General features: G+C 31.8%; 1 protein-coding gene across 9 annotated transcripts in view; it reads right to left on the reverse strand.

The window, feature by feature from the left end:
- LOC124540519 (nuclear factor 1 B-type) overlaps positions 1-21,217 on the reverse strand; it is a 62,182-nt gene that overhangs the window by 18,105 nt on the left and 22,860 nt on the right. For all 9 annotated transcript variants that reach the window (XM_047118153.1, XM_047118151.1, XM_047118149.1 and 6 more), the window contains exon 2: positions 589-744. In XM_047118153.1, the coding sequence (XP_046974109.1) occupies positions 589-744 (156 nt within the window). The remainder of the gene's footprint in view (positions 1-588; positions 745-21,217) is intronic.

Genomic DNA, 21,217 nt, shown 5'->3' on the forward strand with positions numbered 1-21,217 from the left:
AAAGCAATGTCAACCATTTTTTAAAGATAGCCAAATACACTCCTGAATCACGATTTTAATATTTTTATTTTAACAAAGGTTTTGATTTTAAATTGACAATCAAAAAGAATGTTTTTTTTGTTACGTAGAAATAATTTCGTGTATAGTACACGCGTAATACATAAACTGTCCATTAGCAAAGCTTTGCTGTATCTGTGGTCAGATAAGCAAAGCGCAAAGGTTCAAAAAATACTGTAATAAAAAATGGAGTCCAGCACTGATGTTACTGTATATAACGCTGTGTTAAATGTTATTTTAAATTACTAGTTTTTAATCATTCAACAAACATGACTTACAACTTTACTGTACATCTAATGGGGTAACTCAGGAACAGTATTTTTTTATACGCCATATTTGTTTCTTTAATAACTGTGTGGCAGCTTGGCTTTAACGCAAATATTCATTATTCTTTTTTAAAAGTAGATTAGGTTGTTAGTACATTTTAAAATTGAACAAATCATTTTTAACATGGATGATTTAGCCTAATGATCGTTATTAATAGTAAATGACTGAGATGAAAGGAAATATAAATTAAAAAAAGTATATTACCTGTAGTTCATACTTTGTGTGTCGCTCCTCCTCAAGACTCATCCGTTTTTCGTGTTTTTTGTAATATTTCCTTTTGGCCGCTTGTAAATTGAACCACGTGTACGAAAAGGACTTTACAAAAGGCATCAGGGCCTCTATGAACGGATGGAACTCGTCCTGTGAACATTCAAACAATCAACAACATTTAAAGAGATTTTATGTCAATTACGAAAACTGGCGCCCAACGTGGGACTCAGAAAAAAAAACAATTAACTCTTTTAAAATTAATTTCTTTAATTCTCACAATATTCTTTTTAGAAATCGACTATTCGATATTTGAAAAACACATGTTAATAATACAAATTGTTAAAACGATACTGATACAGTTACGACTATTTTTCTTGCACTCGAGACAATATTTACATTCAAAGCATTCATAAAGTAATTGTTACCAAAGGCGAGGGTAGGTCACAATTTTATATTCTGATCGGAATTTTTAGTATATGTACGAGAAAACGCTTGAATCGTTTTATAACAATAAACTTCTATAGTTTACAAGTACTTTCAACTACAACTACTTAAATTTTATACGAATCTGAATACAACTAGATACTATACCTACCATTAATTTCAATCAAATATATAAATCAAAATCCAACCATCAAGTTTATATTACAATAAACAAATGCAGTCATTGTCCTCTAGAACCAAAAGTACGAAATCACACCAGGAAATCGAACTCAAATGAAATGTATGCAGGTTTTTCCATTCCATTCGATATGTGATTATTGATCACAATAAAACAATGGCTATGATTGGGCGTCTGATTCTGGAAATTCAATGAATAAGCACCTTATTAAGTTCAATGAAATTAGTCAAATTTTAATGACGCTTGAAACGAGCATCTGTCATAATTACCGGAATAGTTCTTGGAAACAATATTATGTATCAAATGTACCCTCAGATGACCTTAAATAGACTCCCTTAAATCATTCCAATATGACACAAGTACACAGGAACCGTCTAATCTTAGTTGCGTTCTTCGAAAGGTACTATTAATCTAAATTATCTAATATCTAAACATCTATGGCTTTCTAGTGATATCTATGATTGAAGCTAGTTAGCCTAAAACTATTATCAACAGAAGTATAATATTAATAATCGTGAATAGATTATAATATTTTAAGAATAGATATAATTAGAAAAAAATATTGACTACGTCATTCACGTAACCCAAAAGTCTGGTATATTATCATATTTTAACACTAAACGGCTTTACTTATTCTTAGTGTTAACAGATATTATCTATCTATCTCTTTCTGTCCTATTGATTTATCATTCCAAAGTACTGAGTATGACTACTAGAATCTGCCTTCCGACCCGGTGGTATATTTACTTATTATTGTTAAATAACGATTAAAAAGTACTTGTAAAAGCCTACTACATAAAGTACATTTTGAGCGATTTGTAAACTTAAAAAGTAACGTTCACCAACGTTGCAATTTTTCAATAAAAAATGTAATCAAACTGTTAGTAATCAATGCTTAGGACTGACCTTCTCTTTTTCCTAAGGAGATTGTATATCATACCCTACCATAATCTGATAGGAGTTTCTGTATAGAAATGTCAAAGAATATTCTATTTGCATATACTCGAGATCGAAATCTTTACTTGACACACGCGTTCGTTTTAAATCAACTTTCAATAAGGCGACGACAAAACAGTACAAATAAAAACACAAACAAACATTAACAAGTACCTACCATGAGTAAAATTCGAATTAATCAAGTATTCATCGAGTAAGGGAACGCCATTGTTGATTTGAATCATAACATAACATATGCAATGGTGTCGACTTGATTTATCGCATAAATTCCATTCGCAGGTTAAAAGACGAAGTTTTATTGTAACTGTAAAAAATCGTAAATGCCAACGAATCGTCTCGTGCATACGAGATTATACGAAGCGAAGAGGATGCATTCCTGGAAAGAGGCGCTGCATTCAGAGAAGCGAAGAATACGTTGGCTAATTCATTCGCATTTGCTTACATTAGCGAGATCCGTGTTAGATTGATTTAAATTGCATAACATTTTAATATACTCGTGTTTGGTTTAGCTTTGTAAGCAACAGATGTCGCTGTGATGCGTGAATTTTAGACGTTGTTATTTGGTTCAAACTTACAACTAGCCTGTACTAATTCAATCCTACAATTCATAACGGTATTCTTTTTTATATCTGTATCACTAAAGTGTTGTAATTATCATAATTACATATTTTGATGAGTTTTTTTTTAATAGATAATGAATTCAAGAGGAAGGTTTTTGTATATAATACGTGGTCAATATACAGTAGCGGATTCACAAATCTGCCGCTAGTAGGCTACTTAATTTTTGCCGCCCCTACATTTTTTTGCAACATGATTTGTGTTCTATCGACCTCATTACATCGGTTTTTCCCGTTATTAGTATGATTATAAACTAGGTGATATTTCAGTCAGTTACTAGATTAGTTTTCTAACCCGCTATGTAGTGACGAGTATACGGATTACGGACGTAATGTGCATACATATAATTGTAAGTTTTTTTTTTATTTTAATTTCTGTAAGATAATAACAAATTTCGGCTCAATTTGCCGCCCCTCTAAATCTACCGCCCTAGTCTCCAGCCTACTTAGCCTATTGGTAAATCCGCCACTGTAGCCGAAGAAAGACCATAGTGGCGTGCACTGGGAGAGGCCTATGTCCAGCAGTGGACAAAAATAGGCTGATGATGATGATGATGATGATTGCACCCGAGCGAAGCCGGGGCGGGTCACTACTATTTATATAAAAATAAGTAGTAGTAGTAAGTAGTAGTAGTAATGTCCCATATTAAACACAACCATATTATGTGGTACGTTTCGAATTTAGTCTTACGAAACAGTAAAAGTTCTTTTGCTATTTTATTCTAAATAGAAATTAACTATAAATCAATCAAATTATACCAAAAGCTTAAAGTTGAGATGGCCCAGTGGTTAGAACGCGTGCATCTTAACCGATGGTTGCAGGTTCAAGCAGGCAAGCACCACTGCTTTATGTGCTTAATTTGTGTTTATAATTCATATCGTGCTCAGCGATAAAGGAAAATATCGTGAGGAAACCTGCATGTGTCAAATTTCATAGAAATTCTACCACATGTGTATTCCACCCGCATTGGAACACCGTGGTGGAATAAGTTCCAAACCTTCTCCTCAAATGAGAGGAGGCCTTTAGCCCAGCAGTATATACATACATATGTAATAATTTTTAGAAAGTACTTCTTTAAAATAAGCCAGTACCATACACTGCGGTAACAATGGAACATTATTTTATACCAAATATATGTATGATTCAACGTTAACATACTTATTTATTACAAAGCATATATATTAAAACGTTAAACATGATCAATTAAATGTCAAAAATCGAGCTACGGTATTCCATCAAATATATTTCCACATAACAAATGAATGATTTTATGCAATCAGAAATTAAATTCAATGTTCCTAACCTATAAAAAAAACTCATTTAGTCACCTTACCAGTTCTTCTAGTTCTTCTAGGTCGGAGTTCTTATTGAGTGCTAAGACTTTTATATTGATTGTTATATGACGAAGTACGAGAGTTAAGTAGTTAGGTGTAAATTTGACTGTTCAAATAAGACTTATAATAACAATACTTGGTGGTAGGGCTTTGTGTTAGCCTGTCTAGGTAGGTACCACCCACTCATCAGTTATTCTTCCGACAAATAACAGTACTCAGTATTGTTGTGTTCCGGTTTGAAGGGTGAGTGAGCCAGTGTAACTACAGGCACAAGGGACATAACATCTTAGTTCCCAAGGTTGGTGGCACATTGATGATGTAAGGAATAGTTAATATTTCTTACAACGTCATTGTCTATAGGTGATGGTGACTACTACCACCAGGTGGCCCATATGCTCGTTCGCCAAACTATACCATAATAAAGACGCTATACAAAATGTTGAATTAATTAAATACCATTTTGTCTTCTATATGCTTCGGGTACCATCTTTAGTCGGATCTCTGTAATCTTTAAAAGACATCAAAGACTTAATGAAACGTCGCGTCTCATTGCTAATAAACATATTAAAAGTAAAGTAATGACTTTGATTGTGCTGTCTTGATGTACTATTATATGGTAATTTTGTTAAATTACTTAAGTTAAATTACTTGGTAGGGATTTGCACAAACCCATCTGAGCACTCACCAGATACTAGTCTATCATAGAGCAAAACTTATTCTTATTATGTTTTGCCTTAAGAGCAAATGAGCCTTGAGCCTAATAGCGATGATATCTTAGTTCTCAAAGTTGATCGCGCATTGTTGATGGAAAATATTTCCTACACCGAAAAAATAAATATATAAAGACAGTAATTTTGAAAGCACTTGACCTTGAATCTCCTACGCCGATTTGAGAAAATAACTTATGTTAGATAACGAACTTAATAAACGTATAGATAATAATCTAACATCTCACAGCAACCCAATAAGTATTCATCGATTTGAACCATCAGTTTTCTTTATGATAAAATATTTTTTCAGTTGATGATTGTTGTTTCTTAATATTAACGTATTCGAAATTCAAAATTACTATTCCAACTTAACATTGAGGTATTCGAAATTCAAAAGTTAGTTAAGAACGATCGTCGTCCATTCGTTTACAGACTCACAGAACCACGCAGCTAGAAACGCATAAATTTCTTTGATATAAAACGCTTTACCTTACTCTATAATTGTACTACACACGCCCACACGTAACATCAATGAAAATCGTATGGGATACATCACACCCAACCGTTCCAAGATTTATAAACAAAGAACCAGTCAAAACATCGAGTTGGCGGGGACGCCAGACGTAGCGCCGCTCTGCCAAGCACTGTTGGCAGGACCTGAAGCCACGTGGTACTGGCAGTGTCGATTGGTAAACTTGCCAGTAACTTGACCATATGTTGAGGTGATTGTACTGTTGGAATAGGTGAAAGTACGATTCAAGGACGCCTTGGACGGTTTTTGGGTTAAACGATTTGATCAACGATGATTTTTCAATTAGTAATTGCTATATTTAATCCCGATTAGTTTTGCTTACGGACAGTAAAATTATATACGAGGTAAGTCAAACTAGTCTCTATACGACTACGACGAAAAAGTGTCTTCGAAGTCGCATCGTGTCGTCTTAAACCAACCCAGAAAATAGCTGATTGAATTATTTTACGTCAGTTTATGAAACCGCTTCACGATACTTATATATAAATACGTTTTATTTCAGGCGATAAATATACAACCATTAATTTGCTAGTTGTATTAAATAACTATTTAGTACATGTAGTGAACTAAGATACATCTCATTTGTCAAATGTATAATACGATCATCTGATAGGAAATTTAATTTACACAAAATATATATTAGAAACTTTTTGGAAGTCAACCGAAATTTTAAAAATCAGCCAGTCATATTTAAGTTAAACAGAAAAATATTAAACACTTAGTAATAAAAAACAAAATAAATAGATGTAAATAATGTCTTCTAGTCTAAATATTAATAAAAGATTCTTCCGTTCGTTTCGTTCGAAATTTGAAAACCAAATATTTATTAAAAAGAAAGAAGAATTTCAATTAACTGTTTGAAATGTTACATAAACATCCTCCATCGCAATGACCAACGGTACAGGCACAAACATTTAAAATTAAATTAAAAGAAAAGCGTGAAAAGTCGTAAAGCTATCGAAATACAGGTGCAAATATATTGCACCTGATAGAGGATACAGAGTTAAAGTACAGTTGGCAGCAGAATAAGAATATAACAAAACAAACATATCAAAGTATCGTTCGAGCCAGTTCACAAACTTTATGAAATACTTAAGAATACGTTTGTTCAAATAACAACAGATATTATTTACATATCAGCTCTTATTGGTACTTTTAAATGATTATTAATAAGATTAATCACCACATAGTATAAAACAAAGTCGCTTTCTCTGTCCCTATATCCCTATGTATAAATTTTTAAAACTACGCAACTGAATTTGATGCGTTTTTTTTTTTAATAGATATATTGATTCGAGAAAAAGGTTTTTATGTATAATGTACAATTTAGAAAAGAAACACAGATAATTTTAGAGGTTTCCCCTATGTCATATCATTGCACCCGTGCGAAGGGGCGGGTAGCTAGTAAATGTATAATTATCTCCCGTTCGAAATCTAAATTCTGCAGTCCAGTTTGGTTATTTATAAAAATCTCTTTCGAAAATTACATCATTCAAATGAGCTTCGAAGACCATAGCGATATAAACTTCTCAAATCTTATAAGCGCGTTTCATGTATCAATAGCGCAATGGTATAGGTATAAAGTGGCTTTACCGATTATCTTTTATCCCCTTCTTAGAAACTCACTTCTGATTTCATTTAAAAATAGTTCAAATATACTCTTATGACATTGAAAAATTTAAATTTTGATTCACACATTTTTGATACACCATTGAACAAAAAAAATACCACAGAAAAAATTGGAAAATTTTTCGGTTTTCAGACTAACCGAAGTGTTAATATTTTATTGTTCAAGAGTATTTCAACGAAAAATATATTTGCTCAATATTTATAAAACAAAAATAAATTCACATTGTATAGTCTTCAAATTGAGCTATTTCAGAGGTCTCATGTGCCGGTTCCCTTAGTAGGCTGAGTAGGAATCCTTAAGGTTTTTGCTAATATTCCGCGCCACCCTTTAAGCCCGCTTATTCCTCCGAATACAACGTAGAGTCCGTTTTCTTTCAATTCCAATTCTTTCAGTGCAATCCTAAGTATTCGTAAAATAATAAATGGCACACCTTAATTAACGGATATAGTTCTGAGTCTATTCATATATGCATTACAGATATTTTTCTTTGTATTATGACTTTGCGTATAAATTCTAGTGAAGGACAAATGTGTATTCGTTTATATTTAGTTGTGTAAACGGAGTTTAATTGAACTGTTATCTACATAATTAATATAGGATCAATAAAGTTTATTTTATATTGAGATTATAGAATAAAGTATGAATATATTAATTATAAGAAGAGTCTACAAATATAGTAGAGCTGCACGTATGTGTTTCCGATAATAGTCACTTTTTCTTCCGAAATGTGAACTTGCTCAATTGAAAGTATTCGAAAGATCTAGTCGTGTTTACAAACTGTAAACTCTAACAACAAAAGCAGTATAACACGTTCCTAAAAGCCCCCCTCCGGTCCCTCTTCTATCGAATCACACGAACTATTAGGAAAACTTCCAACACAGCCACAAACATTGCCAAAACACTGGAGTGCGTTCACCCTGAAAATTTTGGCGGCAAATCGTTCGACGCTTACGATTCCTTCATTATTATTTTTTTTTTCCGTCTTTATTTCGCGGTCGTCCAATTTATTTTATAGATATTGGCGCCGGTTCATTGGGGATGCCCGGCTGGACTTGGCCCTGGCACCGCTTGGCGTACCTAACTGGGTCGCCTACGTCACACAGGAGCACTGGCCAAAATTACGGCACACGCGGAAATACGCCATGAAAAAAATAAAGCCGCCATCTTGCCACGCGCTGTTTTGGCGCGCAACAAGTGATTCGATGATGCGTCCAGAAATGCATTCGCTTAGTGGACAGCGCACGTAATTCTACAATAAATCCCCATTGTTGTAAACTGAATGCAAAATTCGATTATATGCATTTAGGTAGTTAGCCTGCACGCCGTTTGAATTTAAATTCGGTGAAGTTTACCCGAAGCTTCGAAACGAGGAATTTCTATAAAACGCATTTGAACACAAACTCAATGTATTACACTAACGCGTCAACGTTTTATATAGGAAATTGGAATTACATAAATATATTATAACTTTGAAAACGCAACTTTCCACGAGTCCTTCCTACACAGACACTAATGCGTTGTTTACGCAAATAACATTAATCGCGTAACTAAATTGTGTTACTGGGATCAGTACGCTGAATTTTTATGTGACCTGTTCTCGTCAGAAGTACCGTTTAGATATAATATGCAACAACTATAGTAGCCGATATATATTCTTTATTATTTCTGTGGTGTCCGTCTATATGTTTTACTTTGAGACTACATTCCTAAATAACAAATTTCAAGGACAAATTATAAAGAATAATATGGAACTGCGAAACCACCTGTAACTACAGTAGGTTACTGAAACCTTAATCCAAAAAAGTAAATAATTTATTACCTTATCATGAGCTAAAATTACAACAAATTTAAAATATATACTAATTTAAATACAATATCGAAAAAAAACATAACGCAAGTATTAAGACTGACTCTAAACATATTGAATTAAATTAAGTTTATATAAGTACCCTTTTGAATTTTACAGAATTGTCTTGAATTTAATATTAATGGTAGGTAATGTAGATTCAACAAAGAAAACCCGATAAGAAATCCAGTACACTATTTTGTACCTACAATATTACAAACAGATGTTATAAAAATCAATAATAATTAATTCTAAATATTTTATCTACGACTTAAAAGTCGCTCTGACTTCGCAAAGGTGAAATTTAATAATAAAGAAAATTATTAATTATAAAAAAAATCCTCTTACAATATCAAAATCAAAATATATTATTATATAGATAAATATACTTTATTCATGTAGTCTACAAGCACATATTTCAGAATATAGGTTCTACAGAAAAGCACCGCCGAGGAACTCAGTGGTCACTTTTTTTCAACATTTAAAATTAGCAGTTATATATTATTATAGATTATCATATAATCGCGTGTTGAGTAATATCCCTTATTTATAAATGTTTAAACAATAACAATTATCAATTATATCGACAATTCCGTCGACGTATAACCAAACTGTGATAAAAATACTACCCTCAATATATAACGCTGATCTAATCTTGTCAATGTGTCATGGTGTTAGAACTACCATTTGAACAACACATTTCATTTAACGATAGGTCGTAAACTAAAGAAAACACCTTCGATATCCCCGCTTTCTGACCATCAAAGACACACGGGTTACTTTTCACGACTTACGAATTTACGTATCCTTGGATAATGTTGCTAGTGTAAAAAAGAAAATTAAAATACTTTGAAGAGATAAACAAGTAAAATTTTCTACTTTAAGAAACTGAAATGGATAATGTTGCTAGTGTAAAGAAAGTAATTAAAATTAAAATACTTTGAACCCATAATATATTATTATTATTATTTAAAGAAACTGAAAAATAACGATAAAAAACACTAATGTTACGTACAATAAACATTGCCTTGGTATTTAAAAAACTTAAAATTGATTTAACACTAGCGACCAGCCTAAGATAATAATAATAAGATAAGATAAAGCCTTCACCCGGCTTCACATGACACAGAATTTGTGTATTTAAGACATAACATTGTAAACTTCTAAAATTAACCGTGCTTCTTAACAATAGTAAAAACCTTCCTCTCGAATCACTCTATCTATTAAAAAAACCATATCAAAAACCGTTGCGTAGTTTTCTAAGATCTAAGCATACATAGGGACAGACCGCGGTAAGCCACTTTGTTTTATACAATTTATTCAACTTAAATCCGTTAGAAAATATATAACCCAAAATATGTTTTTATAATGTTAAAAAGCAATCATTTATTGCCCAAAATCTAAAATCAATGCATATACACGGTACATATACCTAAATCACATTTTTTTGAATTTTTGTCTGTCTCTCTTTTTGTTCCGGCTAATCTTTGGAACGGCTGGACCGATTTTGACTTGACTTTCACTCGCAGATAACTGATATAATAAGGAGTAACTTAGGCTACAATAATATTTTCTTTGTTGGGTAAATTCAAACGCGTACAAGTTACCACATCTATTCCACAATATATTCAAAACAAAATCCATAAACCGTTAAAATTACAGCCCTGAGTGTAAAACGCATAACACAATACGAAACATTGCCCTACATTTGAAACCAAACTTGGGTGAAATACAGAATCACCAAATCTATTGACTTTATACATATGTGTGTGTGTATGTGTATTTATATCGCATTACCAATAAGTTGAAGACCAACAGCAGCTGAACTGTTTGTGCAGAAATAGAAAATAGCTTCAAGAAATGAACGCGAGGTCTCAGTTACAGCGATCTGTGGATATCGTATTATTTATTTATTTATAGATACGAATGAGTTTCGTGTCGTCATTTTAATGTATATATAAACCAGTATACGTTCTCTTAGATCTGAAGATCTTTTAACTACATTAATTATTAAATAATTTATAATGAAATTTCTATTAATAAAATAATTCTATATTGAATGAATATATCAAATTCAGCAGTTGAAGAAGAAACTTAATGTATATTTATTTAAACGAGGATTATTATTATTGTAATTATTAATCAATTTATAATGAAATTGCTATTAATAAAATAATGCTTCTGTTTTGTATGAATATATCAAATATATATTTCGAAGACGAAACATAAAGACAAGACATAATTAATAAACTGAACTAAATACGATATATTATTGATGTTGATTTAAATAAAATCTCCTTCATTGAAGAATTTTCGCATTATTAATAGTATTTAAACATAGTCTATATTATTATCGCTTAAACAGAAACCACGCATCATAATGCACTCAAGCCTTTCCTAGAGAAACATATAAAATATCTTCTTAAACTTCTAATACAGTTTGATATCATTCCACTAAAAAGTACTAGAGTAACTCTTAAATGCAATTCAAACACTAATAGAATTATATGTTGGTTTTATAGCAATATTCTAGTCATCCAGTGAATCAAAGGCTTATATTTATTCGAAATTAAATTGGATACATAGAAAACCATAATATTTAACGATCAAATAAAATAGTGATTTTATAAAAATTAACAAGATCATAAAAATAAATATGAAGACGTTAAATTTGTTCGTTTATTTGTGGGTAATCAGATTTTATTATTTTTTCACTGGATTATTTATTATTCCTAAGTGTTATAGGGTATACATTTTGAATTTTCTTTATAATAAATTACACCCGTGCATTCCAAATTGAACACAATTATTAGAGTAATCAAAGGATCTATGTATTGTTTTAGCTTATCAATATAATGTAAATTTAGGACCTTTTGCTTATCAGCTAATTTTAATCTTTGAACTGAATTTGAATTAAAAGATATTAATATTTTTGTAATAGTATAAGAATACTGACGAATGGTAAGTAACAAGACAAAAGACAACCGGAAATTCCAAAGCCACATAAGAATAATTTTACAAATTTCCTTTCATGTCGTATTTTGTAAATTAATACACAAATTATAATAGCATATGTATGTTATATTGTATGCTATATTTATTGGCCTGTTTTTTCAAAAACGGTCGTAATTTAAACCAACATTTTTACGAATAGAGTAGATAGTTTATAACAAATAATTTTCATAAAAAAAAGTTTCTATGTATATATAATAATTTATATAATGTTATATATAATGTCAATAATTTGATACAGACATACACACCATTGCATTTATAACGAAAATTGGTGAACAAAATCACATCTCTATATGATTCGAGGCAGATGTCCGAAAATAACTGAATTTGATTTTATATTTGATTAAAAACTGGTACAGCTAGCGGCGTCTCGGATCTGTTTATAGAATCAAATATGGTTTAAACAACCAATGGATACAAATCTATAATCGGCAATAGTCAAGTGGCATATCAGTATTAGCTTCTTTATAAGTATTTTCTATTACAAAAGACTTGTTAAAATATATCAGACCATTAATAATTGATGTTGAAATCAAATCAAAATAAACTTTATTTAAGTAGGTTTTTACAAGCACTTTTGAATCGTCATTTTACAATTAAGTGAAGCTACCACGATTTCGGAAAGTAGATTCTACCGAGAAGAACCAGCAAGAAACTCAGTAGTTACTCTTTTTTAACATTTAAAGAATACAAAGTCATGTTAGTTAAATACAATTATTTACATTAATATTATAAATGTGTACGTAACTCTCGTCTGTTGGTTCACGACTAAATCACAAAACGATTTTGATGAGACTTGTCATGAAGCAATCTTAAACTGCAAGGACATTTTTACATTTTATAAGTTAAAAACGAACAACTTAAACGCGAAGCTGAGGACGTAACAAGTATATTTTATAAATAAGAAAAGAAAGGAATTACAGTAATAAATGATTAAACATTTTGGAAAAACGAATATTCTTAATACATTTCATAGCCGAAAAAGATACTGACTAGATATTATTTAAGGATTAGGATTTGTTTTTCTCCAATTGTTTTAAGGACATTAAGATCGCACTAATACACCAACAAACGTACCAAGTCAAAAGTGGAATGGGAGAATAATTAGTTCTTTGCAAGGAGGTTGGTAAAAAAAGTTTTTAAGGTAACAAAACGGACGTTGCGTTACTAACTGATAAAATATAATATATAGATTTATGACACTAAATTGAATCAGAAATTATCAGTAAATCGCTATTAAATTTAATCGTCTTAAAATCGCTAGCAGTGTGATAATACCCAGCACTCACCGACCTTCCTCGTAAGAGCTTAGCTACATCAACTGTAGTTTTAATGCAACGTCTTTACAGATGGATATTATATTCTAACCGACTGCTATGTAAGGATGATAATGTATTAACCAATATATCAAGGCAGCGAAGACCTTCATAGATATCGTGCACATATCATCATTATCATTACATAGTATAAAACAAAGTCGCTTACCTCTGTCTGTCCCTATGTATGCTTTAGATCTTTGAACTTACGCAACGGATATTGATGCGTTTTTTTTTATATATAGAGTAATTCGAGAAGAAGATTATTGTATATAATACATGGACAATATAGTAAGAAAATAAGAAAATCTATAGTATATTTAGTATCAGCTTTGCACGCGTGTGAAGCCGGGGCGGGTCGCTAGATTTTTTCTAACGTTTAAAATACATGATCACCACCATCCGACAAGCAAAGTGCGAAAGACGATACGTTTAGAAAGCATGTTACTTGTGAGATGACGTCTGACAGAGAAGTATGGAAGGAGAAGACATGCTGCGCCGACCCCAAATAAAATTGGGATAGGAAGGATAATGATGATGATTATGATCACCACCTTCTATAAATATTGGCGCTAAAAATATGCCCTACATCTTACATCACCTATTCCCCAAAATGGTTGAGAACTAAGATGTTCGATTATTTGGTCCTACACAGCCTCAACTTTCAAATTGGAAAACAACAATACCCATTATGGCTAATGATATTCATTATTCAGTCAAAATAGTGAAAGAAGGTATTATATTTTACTTTTTTTATTACTCTCAGTGTTCGAAATTTGAACTTAATTTCGGCCGAATGTAAGCGATTCTAGCTGCTGAAATTCGGATAAACCGAATGCCATCTTAATATGCCATAAAACAAGGCAATTAACAAAAATATGAGTTAACACTTCTTATAGTGTAAATTGGTGTAAAACATTTTAGCAGGTGCCGTATGTGTATACATTAGTTAAGTAAGAGCAGTCTCCCTGAATATTTTAATGGGCATATAGGCCTTTTTACATTGAACGATATATTTTACTAGCAACATTATAAAGTTAAGAAAACATTAGAGAACCAACGCGCTCGATTCTCACTCACATTAATAGTTCTGTAATATGAAATGTTGACCCATTTTATCTGCAATTGTTTTAAACAACTTTGCAACTCGACTCAATACAAACTTCTTGGTGATTGCTATATATACATAATAATCTTCAAACAAACGGTACTTATACAAACATTTTTAATAAACAAACAATCTATATTAATATTATATATGAAAGTAACTCTGTCATTTGTCTGTCTGTCCCTCCAGTGGCGTAGTTAGGTGAGGAAGGGCCCGGCGCATAGAAAAAGAATAGGCACCGACACCGCACCAACTCTTTCCCATGCCCCTTTAACTAATAATTACCCTTTAAAATTATAGATAACAAATAATAAATCTTGTACGCATGGTCGGGTTTTTCTAGCTTCAGAAGATTAAAGTTTAGTTTAGAGGGCCCCCTGAACTCCGGGGCCCCGGTGCATAGCACCACCTGCCCTACGATAGCGACGCCACTGTGTCCCTCTTCCACTATCAAGCCGCTAAACCGACTTTGATAAAATTTGCTATGAAGCAAACTTGAACTCCAAGAAAGTCATAGGCTAGTTTTTGCCTAACAAATGACAACCAAATACAAAAACGCAAGCAAAGCCGCAGGCTACCAATGTTATAAATATTATTATATTTGGATTTTTTTTGTAAGAAAAATAATAAAAATGATTTGAGTCATGGTAGCACACACATGGTTAATTTTCTTTCTAATTATTTTTTTTTAAATATAAATACAAAATACGAATTAAATTAGATCAAAACAGACCATTTAAACTTTTAAACACATTAACTGGTTCGTTTAGTATATATGTCAGGTGAAATACTGTCACATAAAATGTTTCCTACCTATCCGCATTAAATCAGGCCGAATAAGGTCCCAGCCTTCCGAGAGGAGAACTAGCCTTTACCCAGGTGTAGTACACAAACAGACACTCTATTTAAATACATCGTGTCTAAGCATTGATACCTGTGTGCTTAGCATATTGAATGCGGACTTTGAAAATACACAAAGTTCTCCCAACTAATAAAATATATAATTCATAACAACTTATATGTATGTCACCGTAAGATTACAAAATCCGTTAGATTACAATCTGACGGGAGAGATTATAAACTATCGAAATATTGGGAACTGAGAAGTATGATTGCAATTTAACATATTATTTTTAGTAGTTTATTGTAATCTATAGAAGTTAAACTGTTAGATTACAATCTGTCCCGCGACAAATTGTCAACTGTCGTGCGTTTCAACGAATTTTGTAATCTTACAGTGACATGTATGTCTTACAAAATAAGTAAAGGTTTTTAGTAATCTAATTAGAGATTTTTATTTTTTAGAAGATCTTAAGAGCTGAGATGGCCCAGTGGTTAGAACGCGCGCATCTTAATCGATGATTGCGGGTTCAAACCCAGGCAAGCACCACTATATATATGTGCTTAATTTGTGTTCATAAATCATCTCGTGCTCGGCGGTGAAGGAAAACATGGAATATGTTCCAAACCCTCTCCTTAATGGAAGAGGAGGCCTTATCCCAGCAGTGGGAAATTTACTTTACTTAATTTATTATTTAGAATTAAAGTATACTTGGCTAGAAAGGGCTGCGTCATCCAAATCAGATTTTTCATTTGTTATTTTGTGTCTTAATTTGAAGGGCAAGTTATCTTGTATATATACAGGCCTAGAAGACAACATATAAGAAACAAGGTAGACAGCGCATCGACGATTAAAATATTAAAGCATTTAACTTCTTCAAAACCAAAGTCTATATATGGGCAAAGGTACATACCGTCTCTGCCTAAAATACATTACAAAAAAGTTGTATTGAAATCCAATATTTAAATTTTAAAAATATTCCAATTAAGCTATACTATTGAATTTCTAAACAATGTTTATTTGATTACATTTAAAAATAGAACGTAACATAATTCATAGAGATTTCCCACCAAAACATACGTCAGATTAAACCAGAGACAAGATGCGGTCACAGATAATACACGTTTACCAGAAGCGACAGGGATCGCATTAAAACAACAACTTTATTAGAATTCCGCTGTCCGTGTCTGTACACTCGTATGTTTGTACGTGCCTCCTTGGAGACAAGTGCATTCATCAGGCATAACTCCTTAAGACATCCGGGAACCGCGGCTTGGTTAAAGTTTGCATTAATATACTGCTAAGTCCGGGAGAGCTTAAATACTGACTGCGAAGTTATTTCATTAATGAGAATACTTGAATTATCCTTTTCATTTATATTACAACGGGAATTTTTAATAAGAATAATACTTTGTAACATTACAAATGTTTGATTTCTATATTAATATTATAAATGTGAAAGTAACTCTGTTTGTCTGTTTGTCACGCCCAAACCGCTGAACTGAATTTAATGAAATTTGGTATGATGCTAACTTGAACTCTACGAAAGAAATAGGTTACTTTTTTTAACCCAACACATGGTAATCATCACCCTAAAATGATAGCGAAGCCACGGGCGAATACTAGTATTTATTATAAATTAGTTATAATTAAATAAACGTCGCAATAATGATAATTTTATAAAAATATTAATTCACTGGTAACACATTCATTTTTAAAATATAAGAAACCCAAGAGTTAGGATAGACCACGTGAATCTTAAATATAGATCGTGGGTTCAAATCCAACATCATGTGTTTAATGTCATGAGAAAGTTTGCATGGTACTCCACATGACTACGAACCCGTAATAGAGCGGTGTGGCGGATTAAGCTCCAAAGCTTGTTCATTTATCTCACGTGCGCTAAGTTGAACGCAATCTTATGTAATGATATTATAACTATGAGAATGTACGTATATTTTCAATTTAATTTAGTTTTTTTTATGCTATAGGTTAGCGGACGAGCACATGGGCCACCTGATGGTAAGTGGTTACCATCACCCATAGACAATGACGCTGTAAGAAATATCAACTTTTCCTTACATCGTCAATGTGCCACCAACCTTGGGAACTAAGATGTTATGTCCCTTGTAAATGTAGTTACACTGGCTCACTCGCCCTTAAAACCAGAAAACAACAATACTGAGTACTGTTATTTGGCGGTATAATAACTGATGAGTGGGTAGTACCTACCCAGGCGGGCTTGCACAAAGCCCTACCACCAAGTAATATATTGGATATTAAATGAAATAGGGTTAGATTTGAATTTAATCTATATTCCGAACTTGTAACTCTTCATTTTGTTTGTAATATCCAAATGTTTATTTTGGCTGTGATTATTTCGACTTTAACAATAGCTTAAGGCTTCACGAATACAGAGATGAGCTGATAAAATTCCAGAATGCAGTTGCAGTTATACATTTTCCACGCAATAAAACACGGACATAAGCTCTTTTAAAAATAAGCAACGAAATATCAATTTATCTCCCAAGCCAAACAAATATATCATTTTATTTACAAAAGCAATAAATAACTTTTAACTAAAATTGAAAACTAAAAAGCAATCCCGCGAGGAATAATACCGATACTAGAAACTGACTACACAGATTAAAATCCTTTAAGTTTTTGACAAACTCCAGAATAGTTCGGTTCTTTCGAAGCTGCGAAGTTTTCAAGGGTATTTGAGAAGTTAAACTTCGATATAAAACAGTGTTCGTTGAGTTTATTCGTTTGGTGACACATTTCAAATGCAATCTTAAATTGTTTTATGGATTCTAGTTCAAGTTATTTCGGTGTGAAGAAACTTGAAAGAACGCTCAATCTGAAGATATGGTACGTGTCGAAATAGGATGCTTGGTTCGACAAATATATCAATAAAGCCGAGAAATTGGTGGGTCATAGTTTAGTGTTATTAATACCAGGGAAAGATTTTCCAAAGACCATTGGCACCAGTTATGAAAAATCTACCTGTTCCATTTTTGTTGTATATAAAAACAAATAGTTAGTCCAATTTCGGTATTCACAATGTCTATTGATGATTTCTTCTAAAAAATCCTGCAGGATATTGTATCTTTGCCTGTAATAATAATAATATCGAAATGTCCTGTTAAAAATAAATTATTGCGAGCTAGTCAATAAAATATTGATAAATAACTCATATAAATTTAAATTTAACATACCTATGTTATTTCATTTGTAAAAGTACCTATTCAGTTCAGACTGGAACTTAATCATTATGTGGGAAATAACTCCAAACTCACCACAGAACACAATCAATATCAGAAAATGAAATTCGAAGTTGAACATCAACCCCTGCAGCCCTGAATCAATTTTTAACATTTTACGAATTAGAAACGAAGAGAAAGCTGTATAAATATATATTTTTATGACATAGGTGGCAAACGAGCAGTAGGCTCACCTGATGGAACGTGACTACCACCGCCCATGGACATCTGCAAAACCAGGGGGCTTGCAGGTGCATTGCCGACCTTTAAGAAAGGAGTAGATACGCTCTTTTCTTGGAGGTTCACGTGTCGTATCGGTTCGGAAAAACCGCCTGCGAAAGCTATTTCCACAAAGTGGTTGTGCGAGGCAGAAAATGTCTAAGAAATCGCAATGTTGTGGATTTTCGGATATCAAGGTATAATTCATACTCTATCCCTCATCGTCACAGCGAATCTATCAATGAAAATTAAGAATTGGATCTTTATTTCAGTTATTCAACTCAAATAAACAAAAAAATGACCTCTTTGTTTGTAATAGATATAAAAGCGAAATACAACTCACTGATCTATTACTAAATCTCTGAAACTATAACAAATACAAACTTAATATTTGACAGGTGGGTTCCCTTTAGGGTGTAGACATCCGCTAAGAAAGGATTTTAAGAAACTCCGCTCTTAATGGGTAAAAAGAGAGTAGGAAAATTTTGTTTTATATACTTCTCGCGAGTAAATAAAGCTTCAGCTAGTATTCGTATATTATTGGGTCATCGATATTGATGGATAATGTCAGAAAACTGCATAGAAATAATAATATTTTACTGAAGATAATGTTAAACATACGTTTCGTTGTATATATTACACAACAATCATATATAATACGAGGATGTATATACAAAAGTAGGTTTATTGGGAATATAAATTTAACGAGAAAAACTTGTTTTATATAATGAAATAAAATATTGAAGCACTTTCGAGTCTCTTACAAGAAATGTTGAATAAATTTATAAGAATACAGTGTCTATTCAGAAGAGTCGCTAAGAAACTCTTTTTACTAATTATATACAACCTATTTAACGACATTAACCTCTTCATTTTATTTGGGTTTTAATGGTCAAAGAACGCTTATTTTTTAATACTGACCGTGATAAGATGCCATAAAATATTAAAAAACAAAATTGGCAAAACATAAGTTTTTAGTGAGCATTGAAGTAAGATGACAAATGACTTTTTTATTATTACGAATGTGAAAGTTTGTACAGGACAGGCAAATAAGGGTTTTATTTAAATTTTGATACAATGACAAAGTTTTATAAATCATACTTATATTTTGAGGTCCCAAAAAATATTTTTCAGTGCTGATTTTTTCTCAACCATATACAGGAAAGTTAAAACTAACAATCTTTAGTGAAGGTTTACGCCTCTTCCTTAAGTAAGTTGCCTTGCTTCAAAACACTATTCCAATGCAACAGAAAAGCATTAAATATTGCTCAACCTAAATTCTGATTACTCAGTTTTAATATAGAATAAAAAATGAATGCCTTAAATTTCTTATTTTCATATTTATTTCTCATAGTTTTGCAAATGTCATAATCATACTGTGTTGTTCGTGTTGATTATTGTATAGTTTTAATTTCATAAGTGTTGAGAACGAAAATCGATACAATAATTCCAGTAGAGCTTTTTTTACATCGTTCTTACAATAGAATATAAAATGTATATATTCATGTTCGAAAAAAAAATGTGGGTTTTTTTATTAAATTTTTAATGCATCTTTGACTATATTAATTATTCAATTACAGTAAACGTAGTACTACATAAACAATTTAAAACAGCACTCGATCAGTTATGCAAAAAAATTAAACAAGGAAGAAGTACGAAATTCAAAAAAAATTAGTGATGCGAAAACACCGAAATCCCGTTGTCCCGTTATATTCAAAAAACGCAGATCAACTCGCGTCCCGCGTTGCACTGCGTTTTATATTCCTTTCGCGTCACACAAGGTGAGCTGAGGCCGATGCACTGACACTCGAAAGGCGTACCATTCTAATCACGATCAATTTTTTTTCTCGACAATGGTCAGGCCTGTATTGTATAAATGTTATGTTAATATTTGCATTGTAATTGCTATTGTTTACAGATGTGTCATGGTTGCGTAACATATCGGTTGCTTTTTTTTATCGTTTAGAGACTTTTTTTGTTGTTTCGGTGACATTACATCGAAATATACTCCAGATGATAAGTTATTATTGATAATTTACACTCAAACCTAGAGTAAACTTTTAATAAACATAAATTTCAAATAATTACACATAGAAGTTCGAAGTCAAAATTAGTTCAATATTCATAAAACTCTCATTCTCAACTTTAATATATATTTGGGCAACATTGCCAAATAACGCTTAATTACAAAAAAAAACCATTTTTTTTAGTAACTAACTACGACATTGTATGTTTTTTGTTTTTTAACCAAATCAACTATTAAAACGTTATAGAATGTCATTGTTGATGTTAAATTATTAAACGAATTATTGTTTATGTGTTCATATTTAACAAAAACAATTATCGTAATCAAATCCACAAACATGTATTTTTTTAAATATGATCTTTCGTGCATTTTTTGAACCGCCATTTTACTAAATTAATTGAATTTAAAGCTATCAGAGTGTAGAATTTATTGAGACTAATCTGCAAGTAACCCAGTATTTACTCTTTTTAAACCGACTTAAAAAATGGTATTGGAGTAGGTTCTCAATTTGTCGGAATCTTTTTTATGTATGTTCACTGATTACTCATAATAAATCATATGGAATAAACATTCGAGCACTAAATTC

This window comes from Vanessa cardui, chromosome 25 (assembly GCF_905220365.1).
Source record: "Vanessa cardui chromosome 25, ilVanCard2.1, whole genome shotgun sequence".
Taxonomy (NCBI): domain Eukaryota; kingdom Metazoa; phylum Arthropoda; class Insecta; order Lepidoptera; family Nymphalidae; genus Vanessa; species Vanessa cardui.